This window comes from Lingula anatina, chromosome 7 (assembly GCF_051362555.1).
Source record: "Lingula anatina isolate TDL-2025a chromosome 7, LinAna3.0, whole genome shotgun sequence".
Classification (NCBI taxonomy): Eukaryota; Metazoa; Brachiopoda; class Lingulata; order Lingulida; family Lingulidae; genus Lingula; species Lingula anatina.
This window is the reverse complement of record NC_141773.1, coordinates 22216723-22231955: the sequence shown is the minus strand read 5'-3', so window position 1 is coordinate 22231955 and position 15233 is coordinate 22216723. Positions and strand designations below refer to the sequence as shown.

General features: G+C 36.5%; 2 protein-coding genes across 2 annotated transcripts; one reads left to right on the top strand and one right to left on the bottom strand.

The window, feature by feature from the left end:
- Window positions 1-50: 50 nt before the first annotated feature.
- Window positions 51-5849, bottom strand: LOC106160587 (uncharacterized). The gene is made up of 10 exons (XM_087017140.1): window positions 5794-5849; window positions 5285-5659; window positions 4552-4839; window positions 4123-4305; window positions 3531-3668; window positions 3040-3065; window positions 2563-2687; window positions 2151-2223; window positions 1786-1845; window positions 51-1375 (listed from the first exon to the last, which is right to left on the bottom strand). The coding sequence occupies exons 1-10, from the start codon at window positions 5846-5848 to the stop codon at window positions 1277-1279; spliced, it is 1422 nt and encodes a 473-aa protein (XP_086873266.1). The 5' UTR covers window position 5849; the 3' UTR covers window positions 51-1276.
- Window positions 5850-6068: 219 nt separating this feature from the next.
- On the top strand, window positions 6069-14398 carry LOC106156957 (adhesion molecule nephrin-like). Its single transcript, XM_087017556.1, has 14 exons — window positions 6069-6135; window positions 6395-6754; window positions 6988-7320; window positions 7535-7840; window positions 8116-8412; window positions 8682-8945; window positions 9198-9470; window positions 9682-9984; window positions 10298-10612; window positions 10993-11268; window positions 11622-11750; window positions 12089-12119; window positions 12445-12571; window positions 14179-14398. Exons 1-13 carry the CDS (start codon window positions 6081-6083, stop codon window positions 12557-12559), a joined length of 3057 nt encoding a protein of 1018 aa, XP_086873682.1. The 5' UTR covers window positions 6069-6080; the 3' UTR covers window positions 12560-12571; window positions 14179-14398.
- Window positions 14399-15233: the final 835 nt, after the last annotated feature.

Sequence of the window (15233 nt, the reverse complement as noted above, 5' to 3'; positions counted from 1 at the left end):
AATAAACAATAAAGAAATGCGTATAGTTTAAACGCAGTCATTACCCGCAATTGATGAACGAAAATACACAGTATCTTACAAACTATTTTTCATCATAAGTTGTTTCAAAATATCCCAATACAGAATATAGTGTGTCAATGAAATTTAAGACATACGAATGTAGGTGTGCCCGTTCATAGCCGCAACCGTAATAGACTACTTAAACCTGGGTCATCAGTACAAATAGGGCGACCAAATTCCATTGGTATCATATGTCCATTTATTCAGGAATCAGCTTCTGTTTGGTAGCATCTTCAAATCGGTAGCTTTCAGTGTGTAAATGTTTTAAACCGGTAATGAAAACATCTAAAAAGATTAGGGATAGGGGGAGGAAACTATTTACAGTATGTCAATAAAATAAGATAAAGTGATGGCTTTACCCCATTTTAAAATATTGTCCTAAAAGAAAACAGTAAAGAAAATTATGTGACATCAGCTGAAATCAAGCAGGTGGACAAAGGTCACCTGAGGTCAAATTTCATTAAAATAAACCAAAATATTTTTTTATGTTGAGATGTAAGACAGGAATATCATATCCAATGGATTCCTTGATGCTTTGGCAGTTGATTTAACATTACGTTAGTTTTATGATCTATAGGCCTACAAATGCTGTAGAGGGTTCGGTATGATTGTGGATGGGGAAGGAAAATACCATTTATGCTGATTATTTCCAAAATATTGAATAAATAGCTTAAAGCAAATTATGCTGTTTTTGATTGCGCTTTCCTATTGTTTTATTTGTGATTTACTTTCTCATTTTTCTTTTCTATTGGGCTACTTGCGATTGGAACGTCTCATTCAAAAATAGGTCATTCAGACGTGTTTTGTATCTACAAAATATCAATTTAAGGTTTTTAATAGACTTTACAACAAAGCTTACTCTTTATTACGGTTATATTCATTATTGTTGGAGATTTTCAAAATAAATATGGTGGATAAACGTTTTCCAACAAGAAATGAGAGTGCGTAGGCTCCCTGGGAAAATATCCAGGAAACAATAGTTGGAGGAGGTGGTTCTGTACATGTTTGGGGTGCCATTTGCAACAGCGGTGACTTTTTTCTGATAGTCCAGCGATGTTACTGCATCATGCATTTTAAATACGAACCAGACCTTTGACACACAAAGTTGTATTAATGATATAATAACTGTTTGTGGATATAGAGGCGTTTGCAAAAACTCAAATTGGACTCCCAAATCCAATGAAGAATACTGTTATCGACAACATGCATTAACTCGTCAGTTGATACATCCCACATCCAGAATGTATTTCAAGTCCACCATGTGGTCTTCAACTTCTTCTCCCTTAAACCGAATGCTGTACTTGTCCTCTCCGACCTAAAAAGCATGCACTTAATTTAAAATAAGTATTTTTTTCTTTCCCTACTTCATTAGTATAGCACTAATTAGGTCCAACTAAGAAAGATGCGATCTATACTGAAAAACACAGACACAAGAGCATGTTACTTAATTCATCACTATAACCTTTAAAGTATAAAAAATATAATTAAATGTCAGTGTTGTTAACAGTTTCATGATAATGAAAAAGCTGTTTTTACATGCCGTTGTTTTAACGTGTATACACATCACGTAGGGACTAATGCACAGCCAGGCATTTGTCTTCATGTACGTCAGAGACACAAAAAGCGATTATTTCTACAAAGAGACGCATTTAAAACTATCAACCGTACCTGCACGGGAACTTTAAGAATTCCTAGGCAAGCAATTATATCGCATTAATATCGTACCTTTCCCTGAATATTTCCTTCGAAAAAACGCCACACCAGTGGATGAAGGGCTACAACACTCTGAAGTAGTAAGATTTTAAATGTGACATTCTTTGCAATGTATTGGAAAATGTGCCAAATCTTAATATCAGCGCTGCATGGTAATTTTTATAATGGGTTTATAATTCACAAATATGGGTTTCTGGACATCTCTACCCATGATTACTTTTCAGTTTGTCGATCATTGTAATAAATAATTTGGTATAAACTTTTAAAAAAATACTTAGAACCCCACAAATAGTATCAACTTCAGGCTCATATAATGCTTTAAAAGTATTGGTACTTTCAGTTACTACAAATGCAAATGCCTTTTTTTAAATACTTACCATACCAATCTTCAGTTCACTTGGTGAGGTTGAATTCAAAGCCACCAGTTTGTTGACGCTAACTTTGAATAAACTGATAATGAAATATATTAAAAAGTTTAAAAAAACTCCCACCGTGGCAAATGAACATGTTAAACAATCACCTTGATGAAGCAAGATTGTTCTCATTGTGTTCGATAACGGGTTTTGTTTGACACATATTGCCTTGACATTGCACAATACGTTTTATATAAGGAGCACTTGGCAATGATGCAATATGGTTTTGTGGGATTCAGGATTATCTAAAACCTGTTTGTCCGTTTAACATCTTTATTCAATGTAAATAAAGGAAAATAAGCGAACCACTCACACAATGCAGATAATTACTGTATGAAAACGAACACGGGAGGTTATAGGAAAATAGCAATCATACCGGTCTCCTTTCCTCGGTAATTTTACTTCACAGTAAGACGGTTTTACTGCCCTTTCAAATACGGCCAAATCCATAGATATTTCAGCATCGTTCCCCATATTCTTAACTGCTACTTCGTCCCCTTTCTAAGGAAAATCATATCGAAAAGTTATATTACTATTTAACCGTTTATATAGAAATCCATTTAAATACATTTTCGGATAGAATTCCATTATTCAAGAGAAATGAAATGACATGCTGTTCTTTGAATGTCGTTATCATGGATAATTCTTTTAAAAATTGTATGGCATACATGACATGGTACCTAAATGTATACTTTAGAAGAGACACCAACCAAGACAGTAACGTTTTCAAAACACCTTAAATTAATTAATATATCAAGTAGATGGTTCTTTTAAAAGATACAAAATAGTTATTTGAAGAATATACTTTACCGAGAGAGAGAGAGAGAGAGAGAGAGAGAGAAGAGAAACGTACCCGGAGAGAGTGCAAGACGTCAAGACCTGAAAAATACATTTCATAAAAGCATAATGTCCAATACAGAATGTTAATATACATTACAACACGCATTGAAATCTGTCAAAACAGCAGCGTTAAAAATATCATGTTGCAAAGCAAGTCCTAAGTGGAATATGTATGGTCAGTTTGACTTTAGAATAAAGACTAGTCGGCCTTTCGAAAATTTGAATTTTATTTAATCAAGTACTCCATTCATGCTTACGTTCTCAACCATTGCTGTAGCAAGCACAGCTAACATATAACTAGACATTACGAGCCGGGTGCGTTTATGTGTTCCCATTGATACCAATTATACACAGGGGCAACTAGTGCATGTATAGAGTCATTAAATTTGTTTCAGAGCTAATGTTGTACGTGTTTATCCATGCATTGTGTGACCGCCCTAATGTAAGAAGCAATGTTATTTTGCCATGCAATAAATCGTTAGAAAAATGGTTCAGTGACGCTACCTATTTCTGCGACTGCTGCTGTTTTCTTCCGGCCGCAGAATCTGCAGCTTACTGCGATTATGATTATTATAATGATAATGGCACCGAATGATATTCCAACGATCACTACTGGGTCCTTTAACGTATCCAATATACTGGCTGAAAAACAGCGGGAGAAATTGCCGTATACATATTTTTACTATGAATACATGCTTACTTTGGCTATTTCCGTTCAAAATTTATACCAACTAAATCGGCTAACCTTCCTGACACTGTACCCGACATTGTGGTTCAATGGAATATTTCTTCATTAAAAACGTGTATTCCATATTTGTAAAAAAAAAAAAAAAAAAAAAAAAAAACTTACATCATAATTTAAATTTTATTTGCATTGCCTGGCAGAGAATCGCAAAATGTAAAGATCCAGGCCGAAAGATAGATGGCTTGATTATACATGTAAGCGAATAAAAGAGCGGTTTAATATAGAGGTATCTCCATCTTTTTCCTTCTCAAATCATCTCATTATAGTATTCTAATCACCCAAATGTACAAATATTAGTCATCTTCTGAGAAAAATTAAGCAGATAGATGTAACTAGTAAATTGATTCATACCTGGACTCGACGAATGTGGTAGTTGTGCCGTAGTCGGGTGTGTTACAGATTGCGATGGTTGTTCTGAAGATTGCAACGGCTCCACAGATGAACTCGGCGTGGTGTTCAACGTTTCCCTTGTATCTACTTCAGTACTTCTAGACACAGTTACAGTTGTTTCGTCAGGTTGGATGGTGGTTGGAACTGTAATAAGTAGGGATGATCTGCTTTAGTACTATGATAAAATTATGTAAAATTAAATAGTTGATATTTTTGCCGATGTCGATTTCATTTGTCTCTTTCTCACTAATGGTATTTCAACTGCCAGCTTTTGTACGCCTGGTCATTTTTGGCCAAGATACTGACTGTGTATTGACGCTCTGGTCTACCTGTGGAGGATGCCAATTCTTATTACTGAATAAAATTCATGAAAAAATACAACCTACTTACCTACAACACGCAGAGTAAAATCCTTCTCAAATACCGCCGAGAGAGTAACGTGCTGAACCCGCATCCTACACGTGGTCGTTCTATTGGGTGCAGGTATGATGACAACGCTCGTTGTCGCGCACGTCTCATCACAAACCGAGCTGTCATTACTGACAAACTGTTTCTTTCCACAGTACCAGTGGACATCAGGCACAGGGTAGGCAAGGCCTAGAACGGCCCTCATGGTTCTGGTGTCCAGGTCCATGTCGTCGATCTCAGTGATTGAAATTCCATTAACGTCAAGTGGGGCTGTAATCAATATATGATTTTAGTTGGCAATTTGTAACTTATTGGTATCGTTTATTGGTTTATCTATTAAACAATTCTTAGTGTCCTTTATGTTTATTTGGTTTAAACCAAGTCCAATTAAGATACCTCGACATACGTGTACAATGTGTATATTGTTATAGAAGTATGAATGTGTACTTTTACGAATACCTGTTCACAGACAAGCAGGTGTTATGTAAACTATTGAATCAAAAAATGAAAGAATCCGTACGCATCAACAGACTGACAATTTCAACGATTCATGACATGCATAATGCATACACACGCAAACACAGTCATAAACACACACACACAAGTACGTACACAAACACACGCACAAATACACATTCATATACCCGTACACGCGAGTGTTTTCATGTACTAGTACTAGTTGGCATTTGTGGCCTACTATAACGTTTTCACCTACCTGCGACTGTCAAAACTACTTGTGAAAAATTTTCGTTATTGTGTGTATCTCTCACGTAGCAGGAATAATTCCCAGTGTCTTCTTTTGTTACATTCTGCAGGGTTATCCACATTTTACCACTGTGTATCAAAGTTATGTTAGACTGAGAACGTCCATGGAAGGGACTGTTGGGTATCAGGGGTTCTCTAAATCGAAAATGATATTTGTAAACTAGGTTGTTGAAAATAGGAGTCCCTTTGTAAAGCTCAAGCGTAACATTATATGGCGTGGTGAATGCACATCGAAAGACTACGTCTTGGTTAAGTGGAGCCCATGTGTTATAATCTGTCCCGTGGAGTCCTGTTATCGATAAGTCAACTATAACTGCACCACAGTCTGAAAATAAATAAATAAAAATAAATAATAAAAATAACAAATTTTAATCTGACTGTAACCTCATGTTTGTCAAATAATACGTTCATCCATATTCCATATATCTAATATGTGTTAAAGTTAAAATTGCCACATACCTGCTACTGTCAGGATAAACGCGAACAAGAAATGGGTGTTTCTCCCAGCAGCCATACTTATATTAATTACACACGTGGATACACATAATTTTCATAAAATGTTAAATACGACAATCCATTCATTCCCATTTTACTTAATGTGTATTTGTAGAATGTACTCCATAATAAGGAGATAGGAAAGGAGAGTTATATATCTACAATTGTTGAAAGGGCCAATTTATACTACAGTACAAAACATAACGATGATATTCGTGCGTTACTACTTACAGCTGTGAGATAATACCAAAATGGATAGAATCTTATTGCTCTTGGTGGTATTTCTCTTGGTTTATTTACTAGCAGGTAAAGGTTGAATTGGTCATGCTGTGACTCCGAATGCTGAATGTTAATTGTGAAAAATCCATAGATAACTCAAAGGCTCGATCTCGTTGAAGATCTTACTGTTTATGTGTCTAAGTTATTGCTGTAACTTGTATGTATCGTTGTGATAACGGTGTGTTTAGAATACCATCATCTAAATTGAACAAAATTCCTTAAAAGTAAACAGTTCTTTAAAGAACCACGCTGCAGACACAAACACTAAAATTGTTAACATTTTCAGCGGATGTAAAGGTTGACTTCACGCTGACACCTAACCGAGTGAAAGAAAGTATGACTTTTAGTATGGAATGTAAATACCCTGAAAAAATACACAATATGATGGAATATGTCTTGTTCCAAAAGGATGAATTAACCGAGAAAAACTATATTGCACGACATGCAGAGGGATCGGAAGATGACTACGACGTCAGTATCAAAGGCCGAGCGACGATTGGTCACGGTGGGCGTGAGCTTACTATTGTAAACGCCTCTGTAGAAGATGTCGGGCTGTATGGTTGTCGGATATCTTATGTTCAAGAAATACAAAACCAAAATCAATTTTACCAAAATGCATCACAAAAAGTACTTCTGGATGTTGAAGGTAATGATGAAGTTTATTACTATAGTAAAGGAAAGCTCCACAGAGTTTGGCATAGTTTGTGTATTCCAGATAATATACAAATAATTTGTACATGCATAGTAAATACAGATGAACAGTTGGAAAAGGAACAGACGTATTAATTCGAAAGTTGGAAATACATACCACAGTCAAGGTGTTTTATTGTATACAGTTCTTCTCTATGCAATGTAAATCTTTTAGCCTTTTCATTTTAGTTGACATCGAAAGCCTTAGCATAGAAAACTGCAGCCATGGCTGCTCACGGAATTTTACAGTGGAAGAACAATTAAAGTTAACATGTACTGCCAAGAGATCCAGACCCGCGGCAACTATAAACTGGTTCAAGCATAAAAGAAACGAATATATTGACATCGGCGGAGACAGCATATCAAACGTAACAGCAGTTGATAATTATCTTTTCACTACCATCAGTCATTTAATTTTTAACGTTACCGAGCTGGACAATGGGTTCCGAATCATATGTCAGGCAAACAACACGGTGACTGGAGAGACTCGCAACTCATCTGAGTTTTACTTGAACATACTTTGTAAGTAGAGTCGAGACAATGAATTAACGATTTCTTTAAGTATGCTTTAAAACACTCTCACAGACATAAAATGTTAAATATGTATTAAATGTAAGTTTATTAAAAAATTGGCCAAGTTACGAATTATTTCGATCGTACTTACATTACACACTATATCGATGATTTGTGCAGTATCTATCACCTATTGTATAATGGTATTGTGTCAATGTTACAGTCCCTCCACCTGAATGGAGCAGTGTCCCCATACTCAGAAGGTACAACCAAGTGGCAGACACCATGTATGACGGAGACATTGTAAATCTCACATGCAGGGTACCTGGTGGTAACCCGCTATCTCAACTCACGTGGTCTGGATGTCCCAACGGAAGTCAGACTGACTTGTCGTCCTCCACAGAGGCTGTGGTTCAGCTACAGTTTGTAGCCAGTTCCAGTCACCACGGCAGCGTGTGTACATGTACGGCATTTCAGAAATACGCGTCGCCACAAGAGAGGAGTTCCAATGTCACCCTGCTCATAGCCCGTGAGTTTGTTTGTCATCCAACAGCAGTAACAACTTGAGTAAATAGGGACGTAATATACCCCAGTAATAAATCTTTGTTATAAATGCGTCTTATTAACATTGATAGATTCATGGATATATAACCTAGCAAACAAAGAACGTTACAATAACGCTACCAAAACGTTTACACAACCAGAATATGTTATTATAACGTCATAAAAGATCTATTTTTGCCGAGAATACATATTCATTGAGCACTATTAACCATTAAAGCACACATTTCGTATGTGTTAAAGATCCACCAAACCTGGACATAACGGCCAGCCCACCGCTGCCCTGGCTTGCAACCGGAGAGAACGCCACAGTCAACGCCACACTGAACTGCACCGCTACTGGTGGATATCCACCGGCGACGCTGTCATGGATGTGCAAGGAGAACAGTACACAGAATGGAACAGAAGGTCCGTCTCTCATGTCCGTGGTCCCTATTGTTGGAGTGGACGATGACAAATTGGTATGTGTTTGCGAGGCGAGGAACAGTTACACGGCGGTGAAAGGAAGGGTGTTCAAGGCCATACAGTTAGACGTGGAATGTAAGTTGCACTTGTGAATAAGTTTGGCTTGGGACAAATCTACAAACATGGTACTGGCATGTGTTGTACGTCTTTATAAATACACTTTGCCTATATTTCTAGTAGGTACCGTCGTTGTTTGACAGGATATGTTTGATACTCATATGGTGATCAATGTCTGTAATGCTGCTAATTAATGTTGATTTGCTTCAGAACAATACATCCTCATTAAATATGCAAATATTTACCTCTCTGTGTAATTGGAAGGTAACTTCTATTCCCCTTTTCAGATCATCCACAACTAAAATTAACCGCCTTGCCGGGAAATATGGTCAACGAGCATGATAGTGTCCGTCTTATGTGCTCAGGCTACGGGAACCCTTCTAACATCACATACAGGTTGGGGCACGGCGAATGGAGCATGATTGGAAGTAACCAAACAATCCTGAACTTGAATAGAACAGATACCGGAAACTACTCATGTACTGGCGCTTCCAAATCTAGTCGATACGGGCAGCTGATCACTGTTCAGTACTTGCCAATAACAGTTAACTGTAAGTTTCATTTGAATTTCACAAATATTTTACACTATGTTAAAGACGTATTCATTATATACTAATATATTCATCATTGTACTATGAACCACGTAATGAAAACGCATTTAGAAATGAATGAATCTAGAATGTTCATCTATAACATGCGTCTGTAATTCTCTCTCTCTCGCTCTCTCTGCATGTGTGTGATTGTGTGTGGGTTTGTGTGTGTGAACACAATTATACCCTTATTTCTATGTTCTTTTAAACCAGATTTAGACGTCCAAATTGCGATACTAGAAACCAATTTGATGGAGGGGGACAATGTTACTCTGGAATGCCAGGCGGAGGGAGTGCCTTCATTGTACGATTTCAAAGATTGGACTTTTCAGTCGTACTTCATGAGCGACACACAGTTGCTTAACGGGACAAGGGGCAGAACTCTGCATCTGGAAAATATCAACTACATGAAATCTGGAACTTATACGTGTGTGGTTAATAACAGTGCTTTAGTTCGGCAAGGAAGCAAGCTGTTGCCCATTTTACGTAAGTGAATACGCATGTTAATTTCGAAGTTAGAATCGTGTTTTTTTTTAAACAAGAGAAGTAAATGCATAATCTAAAAACCGTAGGTCTTTAGTTTAACGGATGTACATACAGTACATCCCTTAAAGTATAGAATATAAATCATTTTGGCATTCTAAAGTAATGCACAGGCGGCCATAATAACATCGTATATATTGTCTTTTTGGGGCAGATTCCCCCAAACTTCACCCCTACCGGAAAGCTAGCCAACAAGTTGTGGCACCCGTCAACGGTAACGTCACATTGTCCTTGTATGTTGTGGCAAACCCCGAACCCAAACATGACGACTTTGTGTGGACGAAAGTCAAACCAGACAACGCTTCAAGAAATGTGTCAGAGCTTGCGTCCAGTGACGGGTTGGTTTCAAATCTGACTATTGGGAATGTCAAGGAGAGTGACTACGGGGAATACTGCTGTGAGGTCGCCAATGGCATCGGTGAAAAACTGAAAGTTTGTTTTAACGTAAGCGCCCAAGGTAAGATAGGTTTGGGTTCTTATCCTAAAGCACTAGAGCTAATGGAAATGTATTACCCCATTTAAAATAAAGCAAAACATGTAGCGCATTCATTGATAACTTTTCAAATTTGAAAGATATTCACATATGTGTGGTAAAATAAAATAATATACTTAAATTTCAATAACATTTGAGTTTGGATTGATTCCTTTGCAAACTACGATTTAGATAATAATGCAATGTATCCCAAGGCAAATTTTCACATATTCGAACAAGCAAAATGTAAAATAGGCAATGTATGAAGGCTATTATTATTATTATTATTATTATTTAGGTCCACCATTGGCTCCAACAGGCCTTCACGAGATTCCTGGTCGCACCACGGCAATCTCGACCCAAGTTCAATGGGTTTCCGCTTTCAGTGGTGGCCTCACCCAAGTGTTCGTGGTAGAATACAAAGATGAAGCTGGGGAGATATGGGAAACTTCTGCCTCTGACATCAATGATACAGGCGAAGTAAAGAATGTATCCCACAAAATTGACAATCTGACACCTGCTACTGCCTACAATATACGAGTGAAAGCCAAAAATTCGTACAATGGTGGAAGTTATAGTGTCTATTCTGATGTGATTTCTATTGCAACGAAAGGTATTCTTTTCTATAATTTGTCTCTTTATAGTATGGAAAATGCTTCGATTATTAAAATGCATTTAAGCTCTAGCGATAATGGTAATGAGGGCTTTGCATATCCCTGAAGTAGTTTTCAAAATTCCAAACCAAATGCATGTTACAATAAACTGATAGTAATGGCTACGTTAGTATAAATCGCGACCCAATTAATGTGAGAGACAAACAGGCAGGCAACGTGAGAGCTTTGACGGGAATCCCTTGGAAGGCATTAAACAGTAATGAGTTGTATTATATGATATTCACATGTGTAATGGTCCATTAACACGTGTTTATTATTATTATTATTATTATTATTATTATTATTATTATTATTATTATTATTTATTTTGTTGTTTAAGAAAAACCTGTATTTGAAGAGACATCATTGACAGTGGAGATTTCTGGTTCATCAGTGACACTGACATGGAAACTTCCTACAGGGGAATATTCTTCACTAGCTATAGAATACTGTGTAGTTGGAGCAAACCCACAAGAATGCAGAGTCCACGAAGTCTCTGATAAAACGTCACTGTCGACGAAGTTCTCGATTAACCCCTCATTTGACTACGAGTTTCGCTTACTTATATACCAAGGTGAAGATGTTGTGGTGGAATCTCAGAAGAGAACACAAAGTAGTGAGTATACATACATGTATATCATTTCATGTCAGCATAATATACAGGACCATCAAAGGTTTAAATGTGATGCTTTCCAAATATAAATCTTGAAAGGTATTCAGTGGAAACTGATCTCAATAGAAAGAGATACACACAAAATACATTTATGTGCTTTCACTCGATTTTGCTTATTTATTTCTTGCATATATAACTGACTGCTACAGGTTTTACAAGGGGTTTGAGAAGGCGAAACTGCGTTAAGTCAAGGATATTGGATCAGACGCTTTGTCTCTGTTTACATAGATAATGACCGTTGATGTCTTTTAAGATTAATGCACACTTTAAAATAAAACACGTTTATAAAATTCCAGCTGTACAGCCAACAGAGCACCCCGATCAAACGACCACTATCATCATCGCATTAAGTGTCGGAGCTGCGTTGGTAATGATTGCCATCATTGCAGGGGGGATTTATCTAAAAAGAAGACAGAAAGCAAGCGGTATGTGTTTTTTTTTTTGGGGGGGGGGAACTAGCATTAACAAACAATATACATTAAACAATTTATTAACAGGCTTACTGTTTTCCTCCGATGGCTATTCAAGATAAAGGTGCCCTTGAAAACCATCTAGCGTTTGGAGGTAAACAACAAGTTTAATAATCGCTGTCGATAAAAGAAAAAAATTAGCGTTTTATTCCCACAAACAAATACAAAACACTAACGATGAAATTATCTCGTACAGGCTAGGAAATTAAGATAAATATGGTCAGCTGTAACTAGTCCAAAAAAAAAAACACATTTACCATATATGTTCCATTTATGTTCTAATGAATTTTCAGATGCAAGGATGGAGTTAAGGGGACTTCGAAAGTAAGTGTCTGAATATTAAGTAATAATTAATTTTTTGTCAATTAACTTAATATAAAGTGACTAAATACAGTAGTTATCCTTGCATAAATGTCTTTATCAAAAAAGAAAAAAGTCACAGTATACTCCTTTTCAAGTTTGCAACAGCTTTTTTAACCAAGAAATCAGAAAAGAAAACTAATAGAAATAGAAATAAAGTTTTGAGGGTTACATTACTTTGATCCTTATAATACTGCAGCTTATTGAAAAGTCTGTATATGAGAAATGCTTATGTTTTTAATTCTACTACGTGAAAACAATGGACGAGACATTATTTTCTACGTTGTAGTTCCCTGGTTGCTGATACCAGGCATGTAGGGTCAAATGGAGTGTCCAACCCAGCCCTAGAAACCTCCAACGAAAACCACTCCAGCAGAGGACCCGATTCTGACGTCACGGAGTAAAGTACAGTAAAGGTAAAAAAAAAAACGTCATGTCTACTTTGACAGCAATGGTTCATATATGATCAACTAGTGGGGTGTGTTATTTTTTTCATTTTTTTTCCACAGAATTGCCTCTGTTAATTGCCTTTGCATTCAACACATGGACTAGTATTACGCGGATGCATCCAAGACTGGAAATATATTATCGTGTCAGCTACATGAAGACATAGCCGGTTGTTTCCATGGTGCGTGTATCAAAAGTTCACACCTGAAGAGTGTACAGATGTTACATTTACACGACCTTAGCTGACCCAAAGGTCGTATTCTGTGCGATAAGGTGTCTAATACTGTACCGTCGTCAGCTGTTTGACATGGCCTTTTAAAATCAAATTGATTTGTAGAGTATATTAAAGAGGGTAAACATTAAGTGACGTGTTCATGTGTAAGGCCTTTAATTCACCGATACTGGCCAGTGCATCGTACAGCACAATAGGTACTGCATTTTGCATGAACTTGCCCACTTGAACATTACTTGAAACATTTTCCATGTGAGTGTATCCATAAAAAAGTAAAGGCTGCTGAGTTTCACAGTTTTCTCCAACACAGTTCCTTTACTTATTTTAATCTATGAAGACTTACCATATATTTTATACATGTATATTTTTTCGCTGTATATCATGGTTACGCCTTGGTGTATTTTACAACTCAAAATTAGGCTATTTCCAAAACTTGTCAACAACCGTTGAGTGCATTCTGCTTGAATTAGAGCATCAGTTTATTTAAACAGATCTAATAAAATGTGAATATAGATAAACCAAACACAAACAATCGGTTTTATATCTTTATCACTCCTTAAGTGTGACAGGGATTCCGACATATCTTATCAATTAAGTAAGTGCTGCTAAACACATTTGACAGGAGAGATCTAAAGATATACGTGTAGAAAGGTGGACATCATCATATAAATATACGTCTTTTTGCAGGGCGGATTCAGGATTATTTGAAACCAACATTTACACCTCCCCACCACTCTTGGCGTGGGGTTCGGGGCCTGAAGGCCCCAAGTTGTTTTTTGGTATTTTAGAGGGCAAGCGGTGCTATTTCGTTGATTCAACTTATCAAAATTCTAATTTCAAGAGGGGACTATTGGTGTGATTTTTTTTCAGAAATCGAAAGGGGGTCGGGACTCCCCTGACACCCCCCCTAAATCCGCCACTGTTTTTGTTCACCCCTATGGTAAGCAGAATGAACGTTGCAATTTCTTCCTGTGGAGGTTTTACTTCGCACTTGCTCGTGCACACCATCAGATCATCCTGCACATTTCTTGATCACATGAAATGTACCGGTATCATTATGTAGTGTTTATTAAATATTACTGTACCATGTATAACTGTGCTATAGGTCTCTGTTGCCCATTAACATTAACAACATGTGGAATATTTCGATCGTAAAGTGTCTTTTCTTCATGCTGTTAAACGTGTCGATTAATCATTCAATACACACATAGTGACTGGTTGTCGGTATATCTATCTGCATTAATTTCTGACTGCATTATTTCTTTCTTGTTTCGTCGTGCCTTTTAAGTTTAAACTTGAATATTAAAATCACAATGACAACCTTTTTAACTTTGTGTTACGCAGGCAGTCGGTCCAGACGGCGCGGTCTAAGCTGACCTCACGTTTTCAAGACTCACCTCGACCAGGGGCAAACAAGACGACATCATCCGGACCAATGACGCCGTTAGATACGGAACGATTGACTTTAACAAGTAAGACCCGCCGGTCTCCGACTAAAGTTTCCGTTTCAAGTAAGGAAAATGTAGATAAAAAGCAAAAATTGTTAAAGGCGGATAATGAAAAAAAAAAAAAAGAAATGTTGGAACTTCTTGTCGGTTAGTAAACGTATAATATAAAAGGAGTTTTACTTTTATCCAATTTACATTTAGTTGTTGCATCATGAATGTGTTAATTATTTATCACTGCAGCTGTGTGACCCTTACGTATATACCTACTTGTTTTTAGTGTAGCGAAATGTGGCATTTAAAACGCTTTCTTCGCGGATAATATTAGTATATTGTCTATTTTTTTATGTTAGTATATGTTGTTTTACTTCACCTATTTTAAATTTCTCGGCTGAGCTTGTGTATGCATATTATTTAAACAGACGCTTCTTATTATTAATGAGCGCAAAATGTTACAGCTGAACTTAAGGTATACTATCTTTTTAATGGTAATTTTGTATACATAATCCATGCTTGTATAATAGAATATATACTTTATAGTTACACTTGACTTTTTTAACGTTATACAACCTTCTGTTTTTGAGACGATAAAATGTATATGAATTTCTATCTGATTATCAGAGGCAAGTTGCAAACATTTTTACCGTCGATACCAGTACGATTTTCATCCTGTGTGCATATTCTCTATAGGAAATCTATAGATATTAATGCAGATTCCCAATACTCAATCAAAGCAATTAATAGATTACCGGTATATATCATTTTGTCAATTTATATGACATTATTGATTAAAGTACAGATACAGATAAACCCATTGTCTCTAAAGAAAATTTACACACAGAATTTTATAGTCTTTTTTTCGCAGCTGTGTTAATGTTAATTAAAATGACTTGTAAAAATATTGTTTAATAGAAAGTTATAGAATTGGGGAAATATGATTTGGTTATCTACATT